The sequence below is a fragment of the Oryctolagus cuniculus genome, chromosome 2, assembly GCF_964237555.1.
Source record: "Oryctolagus cuniculus chromosome 2, mOryCun1.1, whole genome shotgun sequence".
Lineage (NCBI taxonomy): Eukaryota > Metazoa > Chordata > Mammalia > Lagomorpha > Leporidae > Oryctolagus > Oryctolagus cuniculus.
In genome coordinates, this window is record NC_091433.1 from 51,742,016 (window position 1) to 51,760,142 (window position 18,127).

Sequence of the window (18,127 nt, forward strand, 5' to 3'; positions counted from 1 at the left end):
GGTAAGTCACTTCCTATCTCTGGAGCCCCATGAAGTGTGGGAACAGAGGCTCCCCAAAGTCCTTGCCACTGGAGTTGCAGGCCTGAAGCACAGCACAAGGAGAATCTTGTAAGCACCACTTCAACATGAGGCTGGGCAAAGGAAGAGAAGTCACCAAAGAAGGACTAAAACCAGAACGAAGTAGACCAGCCCAGAATGAATGCCCTGAATAGGGCCAACCTGAAATTCTGCTGAGTTCCTCTTTTCCTCATAGAACTGCAAAAATCAGTTCAGTCTTCTCTATAAGAAAGGGTTAAATGTAGAGCAGAAAAAGGCTGGGGAAAGCAAATGGGCATGGGTGGGCCCTCGCTTTCCCTGAGGCCACTGGCACTGTATAAAGGCCATAGGAACACTCACAATGAATCACTCCTCCAGCTGCCAGAGGCCAAAAAAATACCGTAGGTGTGGTCAGAGGAGCACACAAAATGTCTTGGTTGCTTGCACAATCATGTGTGTTTAAGATATGAATCACAGTCATCCCTGCACATCGATCTCATCTGGTGACCCACCTGGACAGCACAGCCTATCAACAATCTTCCAGTTTATGTATCTGAACATTCAGTCACCACTCAATAGCAATTCACTATAACAGCAAGCAAGCCCAGTGCTCCATTCTTGTGTCCATTTCACCATCCTGCTGCCTGAAATCTGGATGTGAGAGTGAAATCTGTAATAGCGACCCAGAAGCATGAGGATAAGGACTACCTACATGGTGGAAAGTGAGCTGGAAGGTGCTTAGGTCCCTAACAACCCTGTGGTGTCATCATATAGCACACAACTGCCTATGTCTAGATTTCATGCAGATGACAAACAAAATTAATTATAACTTCTTTAGGCCTTCTACTTTTTATTTCCCAATAAATGCATACAAAGCCAATCCTAATACAAGAGTACTTTAGATAATTCATGGATAAACTCATTTTGGTCTAAAAATATTTTGAAATTCATGCATATATGAACAGTAAAAAATAAAAGGAAAGAACACAAGGTAAAGATGAGCATGAGTCAGGGAAAGAAGACGAAAATCAGGCCAGTCACAGCAATGGTGCTCACTTGAATCTACTGATAGGTGCTCTGTGGGGTCTGAGGGAAGGCAGGATCCTTTATCTTAGTCTCACAAGAGCCACTTTCCCAGTCACTGAACTCCATGGTTAGGAAGCATTTGCACATCTCATACACTACATATACTCGATACTTGACTGTGGACTATGGTTCTTTCCAACGTACACAGTGCCCTTGGTAGCAGTGTATTCTGTAAACCAAGGCTGGAGAAAGCAGGCAGTACTTCAAACATCTCCCAGCCCCATCTAGAAATATCTCTTCCCTAAGGCAACACATTACCATTGAAAACAGAAGGAACTCAGCTATGGGAGGAGGGGTGGAATGGCTGAAAGATAAACTGTTTTAATGGAACACAGAAAGAGCCTTGTTTCCTAAGCTACTCCAACCCAAACAAAAATAGCTCTACTTCTGCAGTCTTCATTCCCGGCTCTGCCGCAGCAGCGTCACACATGCTCACACCTGACTGCAGAGTTCTCTGCAGAAATGCAAATGTTCATTTTATCTTCCTTTCTCTTTGAAATTTCCCTACTGCCGAAAGATCACTGTCCCTTCTTTGAGAGCCATTCCCTCCCTGGGTTATCCTCGGCAGATGTTTGTCATTCACTTTAAGCACACATCACTGTAGAAGTGCTGCTAGATCGCACAGAATGGCCGTCTTTACCAGGTCCCTCCTTCAGAACTTTAGTCAAAAATCTGTTCTATACCTTTCTAGATTCAATGCACTTGGCACTTCCTACTCTGATCCGTAATACACAGCTATGTTTCACATGGGTGTGATTAGTTACAAGTGAAATAACAGGGCTCCCTCCTCCACCCATTTTTCAGTTGACTCAATCATTCAACAAATGTTTTTTGAGTGCTTATTGTACATCTTCCATTTGCAATATTATCAATGAACAAAAACACAGACCCCTGCCCTCACTGCACTCACATTCTAGTCGACTGTGTGAGTGTGTGCATATGTCCTATCTCTCTCAATAAGAGAACTGTTCCACCACTTGAAAAACCTTAATCTTATTCAGAAAAAGTGAATGCACTTAACTCACAACAAGAAATATGAATCTGATGGAGCAGGGTCAAATAAGTGAGACTGAGAAAAAACAACCTGTAATAAAACTGGGCAAGAATACCAAAAACTGTACTTCTGGGGGCCCAGGGCCACGCACGTCTTGTTCCCTCTTTTCAAGGGAAAGAATTCCATGTATGTCTTCCTGTCTGTCGCCCTGCCAGCCTGCTTCCCTCCCTCCCTCCCATCACCCTTTCTTCTTTCTTCCCTTGCTACTCCCCCCTCTTCATTTCTTTCTTCAAGGAAAATAACTTCATTTTATTTAAAGAAACAGAATCCCACAGCTATATTGTGGAGTGGAATGTAAAATCTACACGCACTTTAAAAATGAAACATGAGACACAAAAGAAACTTCTCGCAGTGTGTCAGAGCCTTTGGACTAGGCTCTCTGACCTTTAAGGTGTGAAAATCCAGCTGTTACCTAAGTGGATAACAACAGCAGCCCTGTAGCTTGGGCAAGGCCACCATTAGGCTTGTTTTATAGTTGAGAATTAAGGCCCGAGGTATACACAGTATAATAAGGTATTGAATACCCATTTTAAAAATGAATTAATGCATGTTCCCAATCATCTTTTATTTTAACACAATCATCTATTATTTTAATGCAAGAATAATGTATAGTTATTTTTCAAGCGAGTCCAAAGTCTTGATGAATTAATGAGCTTTAAAAAAAATGGGAGGCCAATTTCTAACTTAAACATTTCTTTTCAATCTTTCTCTTCAACCTTTCTCTTCCTTCTCTCTAGTTCTGACAGCCCTAAATATCATGGTAAGTTACACAGATGCAAGCAGCTGCAACCTGATGAACTTCAAGTACAGGGCCTTAAGTTTGGGTAGAGAAAACATTTTAGCTGGCAAGATCTCCCAAAGCAGCACCATAAGACAACTCTGTAAAACTGAAAGATTGCTTGGTGAAAAGTATCATTAGCTTTACTAGTCCTGGCGGTAGGGATTACTTAAATAATCCTGTACGTTCTGATGTTTCCTCTGAGAATGATGGCGTGGTCCATTCTGGGTTGACACTATCACACTAGCTTTCCCTTCTCCATGTTTCCACCTATAAAATGCATAGTCTTTGCTTCCCGGGAAAGCTACAATCTTCAGAAGCTTACAATAAACTAGTTTTCACCTAGTGGACACACCTGTTCGCGAGGAGGCCCTTCTATGGCAGAAATCCTTTTTGAGGGTTTACCTGAGAAGGGGCACTGCAGGAAAGCCCGGACAGCTCGCTGATCCGCGCGGCCGCTGTGGGGTTGCTGGAGCTGATGAGGACAGGGGGGCTGATCTCCATGGAGTGGCGGTGCTGGCATGCCTGCGAGGACTTGTTGGCCATGGTGAGAGACGTGAAGGAGTGCCGCTTTTTGGTGTTCTTCTTGGTGTCGGAGTGCTTTGGGGCGGTGCTGCTCTGGGCTGCTGCAGAGGTACACTCTCCAGCCTCAGTTCCTGGCACAGGAGGCTTATCCCATTCTATCAGCTGCTTAGCAGCTGAGTTAAACTGTAAGGGCAACCAAGAAATCGACACTAGAAGGTTAGATGGCTCTCAACGATTTGCTGAAGTTTACTGTCAACATTTCCTCTAAAATTTAAAGTCCTCACTTTAAAGGTTACATATGTAAGTATGTTTTCTCCATGTGGGGTGTCTTTTTGCTTGATATTGAAATGTCATCATATCTATCTCACAGAAGATAGTAAATCAATAAAAAATTCCCAGGCGTTGGCATTGTGGCTCAGTGAGTTACACCTCTACTTGCAGCGCCAGCATACCATCATATTGGAGAGCTGGTTCAAGTCCCTGCTACTCCACTTCCGATCCACCTTCCTGCTAATGTGCCAGGGACAGCAGTGGATGATGGCCCAAGTACTTGGGCCCCAAACACTCATATGGGAGACTCGGATGGAATTCTTGGTTCTTGGCTTCAGCTTGACTAGACTTGGCTGTTGCAGCCATTTAGGAAGTAAACCAGAGGATAGAAGATTCCTCCCTCTCCATGTCTCTCCCTCTCTCTGTCTCTCAGCCTTCCAAATAAATAAATGCTTTAAAAGTAATGCAATGCAAAACTGAAATGGTAATTTTTTTCTACTTTTAAATTTTGCCCATTTGTGGGGGGGTGAACCAATGGAAGGAAGGCCTTTCTCTGTCTCTCTCTCTCACTGTCTAACTCTATCTGTCAAATAAATAAATAAAAAAATTGCCAGTTATAAATTAATGTTGACTACAGTACATTAATGAAATTTAGAAAAGAGTAATCAAAAAAGTATTCAAGTTGAGTACCCCTGATCTGAAAACCCCAAATCTCTAATGCTCTGATATTTGATTCAGAATTTCAGATTTCCAGATCAGGGATGGTCACCTGGGAAAGTCTATGAAAATATCCCAAGATTTGAAAACTCTGAAATCTGAAATACTTCTGGTCCTAAGCATTTTGGATGAGGGATGCTCAAACTGTATTTGTCTGAATGCCTTGCAGAAGAAAAAGAATGGAGCCGTTCCATATTAACTCATGGATTTCAAGGAAAGTTAATCTAAGATCTTCACGCATTTTGGGGGAACCTCACAAAAATGTTGGTAGGGATTCTTTCTCACAGTAGACAATGACCCAAGTCCTTGGGGGCCCCACTATCAACATGGGAGACCCAGATGCAGTTCCAGGCTCCTGGCTTGGTTTGGGGCCTGTCCTGGCCATTATGGTCATTTGGGGAATGAACCAGCAGATGGAGAATCTCTTTCTCTGTGTCTTCTCCTCGCCCCCTCTCTCTGACACTCTGGCTGTCAAATAAATAAGTGTTAACAATATATTAATTTGAGAGACAGAGACTGGGGTAGGGGGGGTTTGCAGAGAGAAAGAACTCTGATCCATTGGTTCACTCCCCAAATGCCAACATCTGAGGCTGCTCTGGGACCGCAGCCAAGGGCTAGGAACACAATCCAGGCCTCCCATATGGGCGGCAGGAACCCAGTGACCTGAGCCATCATTGATGCTTCCCAGAGTCTGCACTGGCAGGAACCAGGAGTCAAGAGCCAGAGCCAGGTTTAAACCTTGGGTACCAAAGCCAGGTATTCCAAGGAGGGACGTGAGTGCCTTAGCTATTAAGCTAAAGGCCCACCCCAGTAAAAATTCATTATGTTTTTGTCATATCATTTTGTCAGTTGTCTTCAAATATGCATTAATTTTAAATCATTAATAGGGTAGGACAGAAAATCAAATCCTGTTGGCAAGCTAACTCAATGAATTTGAAAAGCTCCAGTGTAAAGTAAGAGTACAAGGGGTCAAAATCTGTGCACTGGGCTGATAACATCAGCAAGAAAGGAAAGAACACAAGCTTTTTGCTTTCCCAGAGGTAAAATAAAACATTTCCGAAAAGCCTCAATGATAACAAGCTACATAAAACTTACAAGAGACTACAATAATGGGAAAACACTGAGGACAAAATGTAACCCTTCATAAAAAACTGAGATGAAAAACAATAAACTTTTAAAGGTAATTTAGGTAATATTAAGGAAAATAGAAATTTTTTCCACCTTAGCATTACACATTCAGCACTCCACAAATATCTTTATATAAAATAACATCCTGTAAAGTTTTTCCCACCCACCCAAGTTGTTTGAACTGTGTCTTGATGAGACAAGCCTACTAGGAGAAGGGAAATCCTGCTAGTCAATATTTAAGGAAATACACTTGCTTCAGCACAGGGCTCCTTACAAAACTGTGATAATTGCTGCTCAGCAGCCAGGGTTTCTAAAGATGATTACAAATTGACTGGCAATTTGTTCCTGTGGCTCCCTGGGGACCCACAGTCAGGTGGCCTGTCTGATCTATAATCAGTAGGATACATCTTTTTCAAACATGAGTGAATCTGTTTTTCTGACTTAAGGGTTTTTTCACATAATAAACCTTCAAGAGTAATAGGCACTAATACCAGAATAACACCTATCATTAGCTAAAGAACCAATGGTAGAACAAGAGGATCATGAAGACTTGTGGTATATGATTAGGGATGAAGGAATGAGATGCTATCAAAGGGTGGCCCTGTCACAGCAGGAGATTCAGAATTTAAAAATTCTACTTAGGTACAGTTATCCCACCTTCTGGGTGGTCCCTAGGATAATCAAGTGCCCAAAAGAAGCAAAGTAGTGTTTTAGTGTTTTATTATGATGGTGAGGCTGGCCCTAAGTGTACAGCTCTAGTAGATGGCATGTGCCATCCATACACAAGTTGGGTGTAAGGATCTGGAAGTGAAACAGACTGAAGAGTTACTTAATTTCTCCCATTCCAAACTCATCACTCTCATGAAATGAAAAATGCAGAGGAAAGGGAGCCAGAGAATGCCTTGTTCCATAATAAACTTACGTAGACCCCAAGACACCAACCCTTAAAAGCCTCTTACCAATCAACACAGCATTCCAGTTCTATTGAGTAAGAAGTAGTAGAACGGGTTGTGATGATCTCTTACTCATCGAGGCCAAAAATATGAATTGTAGAAACTATCTGATAACATGTTTAGATTAATTCTGGGGTCAAACCAGAGGCTTTATTAGCTGTGTCAATTTTGAAATATTGTGAAATATTACCGTAGCCTCATGATAGTCATACCTAGCCAAGTGTCAGTTACAGTTAACATAGTGCTAACATTTCAGTTTTCCATATGCTGTGCTCTGGTAAAAACATCTGAGAACTGAAGTATTATTCCTTACATTTTCTGCTGTTTTTCTCATTAGAAAAATACTGGGTGCTCCTTTTGTGACTTCTTCCACATCATACACTCTCCATTAAAATAAATATCCCTTGAGCACCTATTACATGCTAAGTAACATACTGAGTATGCAAGACCCATAGCTGCACAGAAATTATCTCTGCCTTTAAGGACCTCATCAAAGACATAAAAATACAAGTTCTTTCTATCATTTCTTTATAAAAGATTTATTTATATATTTACTTGAAAGGCAGAGTAAGAGTGAGAGAGTGAGACAGAGACAGAGAGAGAGATCTTTATCAGCTGATTCGCTCTCCAAATGCCTGCAGCAGCCCAGGCTGAGCCAGGCTAAGGCTAGCAGTCAGGAACTCTCCCATGTGGGTGGTAGGGACCCAAGTACTTGGGCTATTATCTGCTGCCATCCCAGGCGCATTAACAGGAAGCTGAATTGGAAGCAAAGTAGCTGTGATTCCAACCAGCACTCTGATATGAGACGTGGGTGTCCAAGATGGTGGCTTAACTCACTGCACCACAATACCCACTCCTGTAACTTATGTTTGGCTACTTTTGCTCAGCAATATGATTTTAGGGGATTCTCCATATCACTTCATGAAGCATTAGTTTGTTCTTTTTAAATTTATTACTTTTTAAAAATTTTAATTAATTTATTTGCAAGGCAGAGAGAGAAAAAGACAGAAAGAGATTTCCCATTTGCTAGTTCAGTCCCCTAATACCTGCAATGGCCAGGGCAAGGCCAGGATGGAACTTGGAGCTGAGAACCCAATTCAGTTCTCCCACATGGGTGGTAGGGACCCTATACTTCAGCCGCCACCTACTGCTTCCCAGGGTGTATATTAGCAGGAAGCTGGAGAGCAGGAGTCAAACCTAGGCACTCTGATATGGGATGTGGGAACCCAAACAGCATCTTAAACACCAAGCCAAACACCTGTCTTAGTAGTTCTTTTCTCCTCCCTCCCCAATCCATCTCCCTCTCCCTCCCCCTCCCCCACTTCCCCTCCCTCCCTCCCTCCCTCCCTCCCTCCCTCCCTTCCTTCCTTCCTTCCTTCCTTCCTTCCTAATTTGAAAGGCAGAGTGACAAGACAGAGGGAAAGACAGACAGATAAGGAGATACATTGGTTCACTCCCCAAATGGCCTCTGCTGGGCCAGGCAGAAGCAGGGAGCTAGAAACTCCATCTGGGTCTTCCACATGGATGATAAGAGCCCAAAAACTTGAGCCATCTTCTGTTGTTTTCCCCGGCACATTAGCAGAGAGCTGGACTGGAAGCAGAACGGCCGAGACTTAGGCAGGTGTTCTGTTACAGGATTCCAGCGCTGCAGGCATCACCTTAATCCACTGTACCACAGCACAGGGCACCAGTTCTTTCTTTTTAAATTGACGTCTAATATTCCACTGTGTGAATATACTGTAATTTATCTTTCCTCCATTCTATCAGACTTTGGCCAGGAAGAACAATGCTGTAATGAACTATATAGTACATGATTTTTGATGCATATAAACACTCACTTGGATGTTGAGTATATATCCCAAGTGGAGTTTCTGGACCACAATGTTGGTCACATACAGTCACATGCAGAAGCATGTGTGAGTATATGCAGGGACACACAGCATGGTGTGGCAGAACTAGCAAACTGGCAGACCAAAGTTCACAGTTCTAGTTCTAACACAACCATTAACTAACTTTCTGACCTTAACAGAGTGACTTTACTCCTACTAATCGATGCTTTGATGTCTCTTCTAGCTCACCATATATAATGCATAAGCTCACTTTAGCCAGACATGGTTCATTTTCTATTTTATTTCTGTTCTAAATAGCCTAGTACATCATTTCTGCACTTGATTTATAGACAGACAATAATATTTGTCAGAAAGATGTTGTCATACTTTAAAATTACTTCAGACTTCTTCTCAAGCAGCAGAAGTAGTATTAAAAACAAGGCTCCTTTCTTCCTTTAAATATTCCAGAGAAAATCATAAAGACTATTTGGCAGAGGCATTAAATAAATCAGGCAGAAAGTTACAAGAAGGGTAACTTAACCTTTGGTGATGACAGGAACGCAAAGATCCAACAGTTTTTAATAGAATTTTGATAAAATTCATTTGTGAATGTTTGTTTGAGATCAGTAATGTGGGCTTTCTGTGACATTTATCTAACCATGACTTTTGAAGTGAGGAGTACACTCATCACCTGCAAAATAAATGTGTGTCCTAAAATACCTTTCTCCCAGCATTTCATAAGGAATTCTGGTGAGACAGGTTGGATACAAGGCAAAATTCAGTATTTTGGAGCCAAAGCAGGGACTAAAGAGATTTATTGATCTTAAAAGACTTATGTCCTTTTTTGAGTAAAAGCCTAAAATTAGAAAGAATTTGTCTTTGAGGGGGCGAGTGTTTGGCACAGCTGTTAAGATGCTGCCAGGATGCCTACATCCAGTTTGAGAGAGCCCGGGTTTGGTTCCTGGCTTTGCTCCCAATTCCAGCGTCTTGCCAAAGCGCATTCTGGAAAAGCAGCAGGTGATGACTCCTGTGGTTTGGTCCTTGCCTCCCACGTGGGAGACTGAGTTCCTAATTCCCAGCTTTAGCCCAGCTGTGTGGATATTTGCGAAGTGACCCAACAGATGAGAGATCTCTGTATTTATCTTCCCTGTCTCTCTGCTTTTCAAATAAATAAACAAACAAAAATTAAATGAACAAGAACTTGCCTTTGTGAGTCACTGGAAGTATAAATAAACAGGAGATCAAATACTGAACAGATATGAATAACAAAACCAGGCATTTTTAGAAATATTAAGAAAACCGTATATGGGTGTCCTCTTTGGTAAAGAGTACATGGTGTTTTAAAAAGACAGGACTTGGCTGGCGCCACGGCTCACTAGGCTAATCCTCCACCTTGCGGCGCCAGCACACCGGGTTCTAGTCCTGGTCGGGGCGCTGGATTCTGTCCCGGTTGCCCCTCTTCCAGTCCAGCTCTCTGCTGTGGCCAGGGAGTGCAGTGGAGGATGGCCCAAGTGCTTGGGCCCTGCACCCCATGGGAGACCAGGAGAAGTACCTGGCTCCTGCCATCGGATCAGCGCGGTGCGCCGGCCGCAGCGGCCATTGGAGGGTGAACCAACGGCAAAGGAAGACCTTTCTCTCTGTCTCTCTCTCTCACTGTCCACTCTGCCTGTCAAAAAAAAAAAAAAAAAAAAAAAAAAAAAAGACAGGACTTATGTAGTTTTAAAGAGAAAAAAAAATTAAATGCTTTATTTGAAAAGGAGAGAGAGAGAGAGAGATTATCCTTAGTCCATTGGTTCACTCCCCAAATGACCATAACAGCCAGGTCTGGTCCAGACAAAAGCCTAGAGCCAGGAACTCCAATAGGGTTTCCCCCAATGGCGGCAGAAGCCCAAGTACTTAGGCCATCTTTCCCAGCCTTCCCAGGAGCATTAGCTGGAAACTGGAATGGAAGCTGAGCAGCCAAGACTGGAACTGGCGCTCAGAAATGGGATGTCGGTGGCATATGCAGTGGCTTTAACCGCTGCATTGCAACACTGGTCCAGAGGGAACAATTTAATGAAAACTAAGTCAAATAGTCACTATTTTATATGAAGGTTTACAGATGAATCAGTGCAGCTTTTTAACACTGGAGAATATAAATAGGTGATTTGAAAAGAAAATATTTTAATTTGCTCACTTAGGTGTTCCTGAACTAATTGTTTTTTGGCAAGAGGCAAATAAACACTTTAAATAAATATGTATTATAAAAGTAACATTTGCTTCATTATTTTAAAAAAGCAAATAAATAATATAGACTATTATAAGAGTAAAAGGCCCCAGGCAATTCCTCACATCTGTCTCCTTTCTACTCCTTTCAGCGATCTGTCTACAAGTTAGAACATCTTTCCATAATATTTTCTATATGGATGTTGTTATATATGCATCTACTTCATTATTTTTACTTAATTAATTTTTAACATGAATGAAACCGAGCAGTATATGTCATTCTTTCCTTTAATGCTATCTTGTGAATAACTCTCCCTTTCAATACAGACAGGTTGTTTGCATTGTTTCCACTGTGCAAGGATACTTCAAAAAGTTCAAGGAAGATGGAATTAAAAGCTGATTATTTTTGTACAAAAAAACTTTGAGGAGGTTCCAAAATGGCAGAGTAAGGAGGGAGCTTACTGCTCTAGACCAGGAGGAGATAGTTTTTAAAAAGTAGAGATAATGTAGTCTCAGGGAAGAGTTAGAGGAAAAACAGCAGAGGAAACTCTACTGAAATGAGGGACACGGTGGACCTATGTAGAGTGCGTGGGCACCCATGGTTCAGGACTCCAACAGCCGAGAGCCTAAGCAGCAGCGCTGGAAAGTGAAGTGAGATGAGACTGCAGTAGCCCAAGCCACTGGCGAAAAAGCAGCAGGAAGAACCTAGAGGGAAAGAGGCTTGAAGCCCCGTGGGGGAAAGTATACTAAACTAGAGGAGAAAAAAAAAGTAGAGTGGGCACCATTATGGACATACATTACAGCTGCGCCAACTCGTGTCTGCCCTGGGCAATCAGCCAAGTGGAGACTCCTGACTCTGGTGGGGAGAAATAACAGGGGGCTAGGAGCTTGTGACTGTGTAAAGCTTCTGAACAAGGACTGTGAAAAAAACTGAGGGTTTATGGGAGGAATCGTGGTGTGGCTGGGACTTTGAGCAGTCTCAGTGGGAGACACTACAAGTTTGGGGTTTCCTGGTTACCTAGAGAGACATTGTGGGGAAATCTGAACTTACACTGAGGACTGCACAAATGCTTTGTGTGGCCCTTGGGACAGAGCAGACGAATATTATACCCACTGGGGCTAGCGCTCAGGCATCAGTCTCCACTGAGGAGAAGAGCTCAGCTGAGCGGAATATACTTGCCTTCTGATTCAAAAAAAGAGAGAAGATCTAACATGCCAAACCTGGGTGTTACCTTAGACATGTCCTTAACTCTGGAGAACTGAATAGAGCTCTTTGGCCACAACCACTCCAAGCCTCTAGAGATTCACTGAAAGCAGACATTCCACTTATCTACAGAGTCATAGCACAATGATAAAAACTACAACAGCAAAAAGAAGGAGAGGGAGAAGGGGGAGGGGGAGAGGGAGGGGGAGGGAGAGAAGGAGGAAGGAAAGAGGAAGGGGGAGAAGAAGAGGAAGAAGGAGAAGGAAGAGGAGGAAGAGGAGGAAGAAGAGGAAGAGGAGGAGGAGGAAGAAGAGGAAGAAGGCGGAAGAGGAGGAAGAAGGGGAAGAAGTGGAAGAGGAAGAAAAAGAGGAAGAAGAGGAAGAGGAGGAAGGTGAAGGAGAAGGAGGAGGAGGAGGAGAAGGAGGAGGAGTATAAGAAGAAACCACCAATGGGTATATCCACAAACACTGAACAGCAAACACAACAATCCAAGAAACAAGAATAAGGAAGACAAAATGATGCTCCCAAAAGAACATGACATTTCAATACTAGATTGTGAAGGCAAGGAGATATAAGAAATGCAAGAAATGGAACTCAAAATATTGATCATAAGATTATACAGAAGTAATCAAAAGCAAACGCACAAACTACTGAAATCCATGCAGGATATGAAAGAAACTTTCTCCCATGAAATTGAGATCTTAAAGAGGAATCAAAATGAAATGAAGAATTCAATAAACATGAAATTGAGATCTTAAAGAGAAATCAAAAGGAAATGAAGAATTCAGTAGAACAAATAAAAAATGCAGTGGAGAGTCTTAAAAACAGAATCAGTGTGGCAGAAGGGAGAATATCAGACTTAGAAGACAAAGCACAGGAAAGTATACAGTCAAACCAAACACAACAAGAGGAAATTAGAAAACTAAAAAAATACTGTTGGGAATCTAAAGGATATTATTAAAAAAAAAAAAAAAAAAACGAACATTCAGGTTCTAGGAGTTCCTGAAGGCATGGAGAGAGAGAAAGGATTAGAAGGACTTTTTAGTGAAACACTAGCAGAAAACTTCCCAGGTTTGGAGAAAGAAGGGATGTCCAACTATAGGAAGCACAGATAACTCCCAATAGACATGACTAGAAAAGATCCTCGCTGCGACATACTATAATCAAATTCACCACAGTGAAACACAAAGAGAAGATTATGAAATGTGCAAGAGAGAAACACCAGATTACTTTCAGAAGATCTCCAATGAGACTCACAGCAGAATTCTCATCAGAAATCCTACAGGCTAGGAGAGAATGGTGAGATATAGTCCAAGTCCTAAGAGAAAAAAACTGTCATCCCAGAATATTATAACCTGCAAAGCTCTCATTTGTGAATTAAGGTAAAATAAAGACCTTCCATAACAAACAGAAATTGAAAGAGTTTGTTACCACTCATCCAGCCCTGCAAAAAAGATGCTTAAGGATGCGTTATACAGAGAAACACAGAAATATGGTCAAAATATGAAAGAAGGTAAAGGAAGAAAATTTCTCAGTAAAAGATCAAAGGAAGTCCAAAGTATAATTAGGAATATCTTTGGAAAAATAGCAGGGCAAAGTCATTACTTATCAATAGTCACATTGAATGTAAATGCCCTCAACTCTCCAGTAAAAAGGCACAGAATGGCTGAATGGACTAAAAAACAAAACCCATCTATTTGCTGCCTATAAGAAACACATCAAATCAACAAAGATACATGCAGACTGAAAGTGAAAGGGTGGATGGGGGCCGGCGCTGTGGTGCAGTGGGTTAACACCCTGGTCTGAAGTGCAGGCATCCCATATAGGCACCAGTTCAAGTTCCACTGCTCCACTTCCGATCCAGCTCTCTGCTATGCCCTGGGAAAGCAGTAGAAGATGGCCCAAGTCCTTGGGCCCTGCACCTGTATGGGAGACCCAGAAGAAGCTCCTGGGTTAGGATCGGTGCAGCTCCAGCCATTGTGGCCATCTGGGGCATGAACCATTGGATGGTAGACTTCTCTCCCTTTCTCTGCGTCTCTTTGTAACTCTGTCCTTCGAATAAATAAAATAAATCTTAAAACAAACAAACAAACAAAAAGAAAGTGAAAGGGGGATAAAAGATATTCCATGCCAACAGAAACCAAAAAAGAGCTGGTGTAGTCATCTTCATGTCAGATAAAATAGACTTTAACATAAAAACCATTAAAAGAGACAAAGAAGGGAAGTACATAATGATGAATTCAACAGGAATATGTAACTATTATAAACATATATGCACCTAATTACAGGGCACCTGGCTATTTAAAAGAAATGTTAAAGGATTTAAAGGGAGACTTAGACTCCAATACAAAATATTGGGGGACTTCATTACTCCACATTCAGCAATGCACAGATCAACCAGACAGAAAATCAATAAGCAAACAGCAGATTTAATTGACTACAGATCAAATAGACCTAACAGATATCTACAGAACTTCTCATCCTACACTTTAAGAATACATGTTCTTTTCAGCAGTGCATGGAACTTTTTCTAGGATTGACCACATACTAGGCCATAAAGCAAGTCTCAGCAAATTTAGAAAAATCGAAATCACACCATGCATCTTCTAGGACCACAATAGAATGAAGATGAAAATCAGCAAATCAGGAATCTCTACAGCATATCTAAACACATGGAGACTGAACAACAAGATCCTGAATGAACAGTGGGTCATAAAAGCAATCAAAAGAGAAATCAAAACCTTTCTGGAAACAAATGAAAATGACAATACAACATATCAAAACTTATGGGATACAGCAAAAGCAGTGTAAAGAGGAAAGTTTATAGCAATAGGTGCCTACACCAAGAAACTGGAAAGGTACCAAATAAATGAGCTATCAAATCCATCTCAAGGATCTGGAAAGACAACATAAACAAAACCCAAAACTAGTAGGAGAAAGGAAATAATTAAAATTAGAGAAGAAATCAACAGAAATGAATCAAAAAAAAAAAATACAAAAGATCAGCAAAACAAAGAGCTGGTTTTTTGAAAAAAAAAAAAAAAATTGACACACCATTGGCCCAACTAACCAAAAAAAGGAGATAGAAGACCCAAATCAATAAAGTTAGAGATGGAAATGTAACAACCACCAGCACAGAAATAAAAATAAAAAGAGTCATCAGAACTTACTACAAAGAGTTGTATGCCACCAAACTGGGAAATCTAGCAGAAATGGATAAATTCCTGGACACATAAAACCTACCTAAATTGAGCCATGAAGACATAGAAAACCAAAGCAGACCCATAACTGAGACAGAAATTGAATCAGTAATAAAGGCTCTCCCAACAAAGAAAAGTCCAGGATCAGATGGATTCACTGCTGAATTCTACCAGACATTTAAAGAACCAACTGAAATTCTTTTCAAGTTACTCAAAACAATTGAAAGAGAGGGGATCCTCCCAAATTCTTTCTAAGAAACCAGCATCACCTTAATTCCTAAACCTGAAAAAGATGCAAAAGAGAAAGAGAAATTCAGACCAATTTCCTGATGAACATAGACACAAAAATCCTCAACAAAATTCTAGCTAATAGAATCCAACTACACATCAGAAAGATCATTCACCCAGACCAAGTGGGATTTATCCCTGGTATACAGAGATGGTTCAACATTCACAAATCAATCAATGTGATACACCACATAAACAAACTAAAGAACAAAAACCATATGATTATCTCAATAGATGCAGAGAAAGCATTTGATAAAATACAACATCCTTTCATGATGTAAACTCTAAGCAAATTGAGTACAGAAGGAATATTCCTCAACACAATCAATGTTATTTATGACAAACCCATGGCCAGCATTTATTGAATGGGGAAAAGTTGGAAGCATTCCAACTGAGATGTGGTACCAGACAGGGATGCCCACTTGCACCATTGCTATTCAATACAGTACTGGAAGTTTTAGCCAGAGCCATTAGGCAAGAAAAATAAATCAAAGGGATACAAATTGGGAAGGAAGATGTCAAACTATTCCTATTTGCAGACGTTATGATTCTTTATTTAGGGAATCAAAAGAACTCCACTAACAGACTATTGGAACTCATAGAAGAATATGGTAAAGTAGCAGGATATAAAATCAGCACACAAAAATCAACAGACAATTCCACAGCTGAGAAAACTTTTAATATCAATCCCATTCACAATAGCTACAAAAAAAAATCAAATACCTTGGAACAAACAAACCAAGGATGTCAAGAATCTCTACAATGAGAATTATAAAACTTTAAAGGAATAGAAGATAACAAAAAATGGAAAAATCTTCCATATTCATGGATTAGAAGAATCAATGTCAAAATGTCTGTTCTCCCAAAAACCATTTATAGATTCAATGTGATACCAATCAAAATACCAAAGACATTCTTCTCAGATCTAGAAAAAATGATGCTGAAATTTATAGAGGCACAGGAGACCTCGAATAGCTAAAGCAATCTAATACAACAAAAATGGGCCGGCGCCGCAGCTCACTAGGCTAATCCTCCGCCTAGCGGCGCCAGCACACCGGGTTCTAGTCCCGGTCGGGGCGCCGGATTCTGTCCCGGTTGCCCCTCTTCCAGGCCAGCTCTCTGCTGTGGCCAGGGAGTGCAGTGGAGGATGGCCCAGGTGCTTGGGCCCTGCACCCCATGGGAGACCAGGAGAAGCACCTGGCTCCTGGCTCCTGCCATCGGATCAGCGCGGTGTGCTGGCCGCAGCGCGCCAGCCGCGGTGGCCATTGGAGGGTGAACCAATGGCAAAGGAAGACCTTTCTCTCTGTCTCTCTCTCTCACTGTCCACTCTGCCTGTCAAAAAAAATAAAAAAAAAAAAAAAAAATAAAAAATAAAAAAAAATAAAAAATAAAAAATAATACAACAAAAAAAAAGCTGGAGGCATCACAATAACAGATTTTAGACATACTACAGGGCAGTTATAATCAAAACAGCCATTTTTATTTTGTATTGGTACAAAAACAGATGGATAGACCAATGGAACAGACAAGAAACACCAGAAATCAACCCAAACATCTACAACCAACTTGTATTTGATCAAGGAGCTAAAACCAATCCCTAGAGCAAGGACAGTCTATTTAACAAATGGTGCTGTGAAAACTGGATCTCCAGATGCAGAAGTAAGAAGCAAAAACCCTACCTTACAGCTTACACAGAAATCCACTCAACATGAATTAAAGATCTAAATATACAACCTGGCACCATGAAATTATTAGAGAACATTGGAGAAACCCTGCAAGATATTGGCACAGGCAAAGACTTCTTAGAAAAGATCTCAGAGGCATAGGTAGCCAAAGCCAAAATTAACAATTGGGATTATATCAAACTGAGAAGTTTCTGTACTGCAAAAGAAACAATCAGGAAAGTAAAGAGGCAACTGACAGAATGGGAGAAATTGTTTGCAAATTATGCAACCGGAAAAGGATTAATAACCAGAATTTACAAAGAGATCAAGAAACTCCACAACAAAACAAACAACCCACTTAAGAGATGGGCCAAGGATCTCAATAGACATTTTTCAAAAGAGGAAATCCAAATGGCCAACAGACACATGAAAAAATGTTCAGGATCACTAGTCGTCAGGGAAATGCAATTCAAAACCACAATGAGGTTTCACCTCACCCCGGTTAGAATGGCTTTCATATAGAAATCAACAAACAACAGATGTTGGTGAGGATGGGGGAAAAAGGCACACTAATCCACGGTTGGTGGGAATGCAAACTGGTAAAGCCACTATGGAAGACAAATTGTAGACACTTAGCCCTACTGTATGATTCAGTCATCCCACTCCTTGGAATTTACCCAAGGGAAATTAAATTGACAAATAAAAGAGCTATCTGAACTTCCATGTTTATTGCAGGTCAATTCATAATAGCTAAGACATGGAGTCAACCTAAATGCTTGTCAATGGAGGACTGCACAAAAAAATTATGGGATATGTACTTTAAGGAATACTACACAGCAATAAAAATGAAATCTGGTCATCTGCAACAAAATGGAGGAATCTGGAAAACATCATGCTGAGTGAAATAAGGCAGTCCCAAAGGGACAAATATTACATGTTCTCCCTCATCTGTAACAACTAAGTACCTAAAAGGAAACCTGTAGAAGTGAAACTGACACTATGAGAAGTAGTGACTTGATCAGCCCTTGTCCTGACTGTCGAGGAACAGCTTACTATTTTATTCCTTTTCTACTTAATACCACTGATTGACCTCTTACTTAACACAGAATTATTCTTGGATAAAATTGATCCCTGTTAAAAATAACAGTGGGAATAAGAGAGGGAGGAGATATACAGTTCAGCACATGTTC

General features: G+C 41.0%; 1 protein-coding gene across 3 annotated transcripts in view; it reads right to left on the reverse strand.

The window, feature by feature from the left end:
* SH3RF1 (SH3 domain containing ring finger 1) overlaps nt 1-18,127 on the reverse strand; it is a 196,838-nt gene that overhangs the window by 35,474 nt on the left and 143,237 nt on the right. For all 3 annotated transcript variants that reach the window (XM_008249697.4, XM_017338128.3, XM_002709468.5), the window contains exon 5: nt 3,360-3,662. In XM_008249697.4, the coding sequence (XP_008247919.3) occupies nt 3,360-3,662 (303 nt within the window). The remainder of the gene's footprint in view (nt 1-3,359; nt 3,663-18,127) is intronic.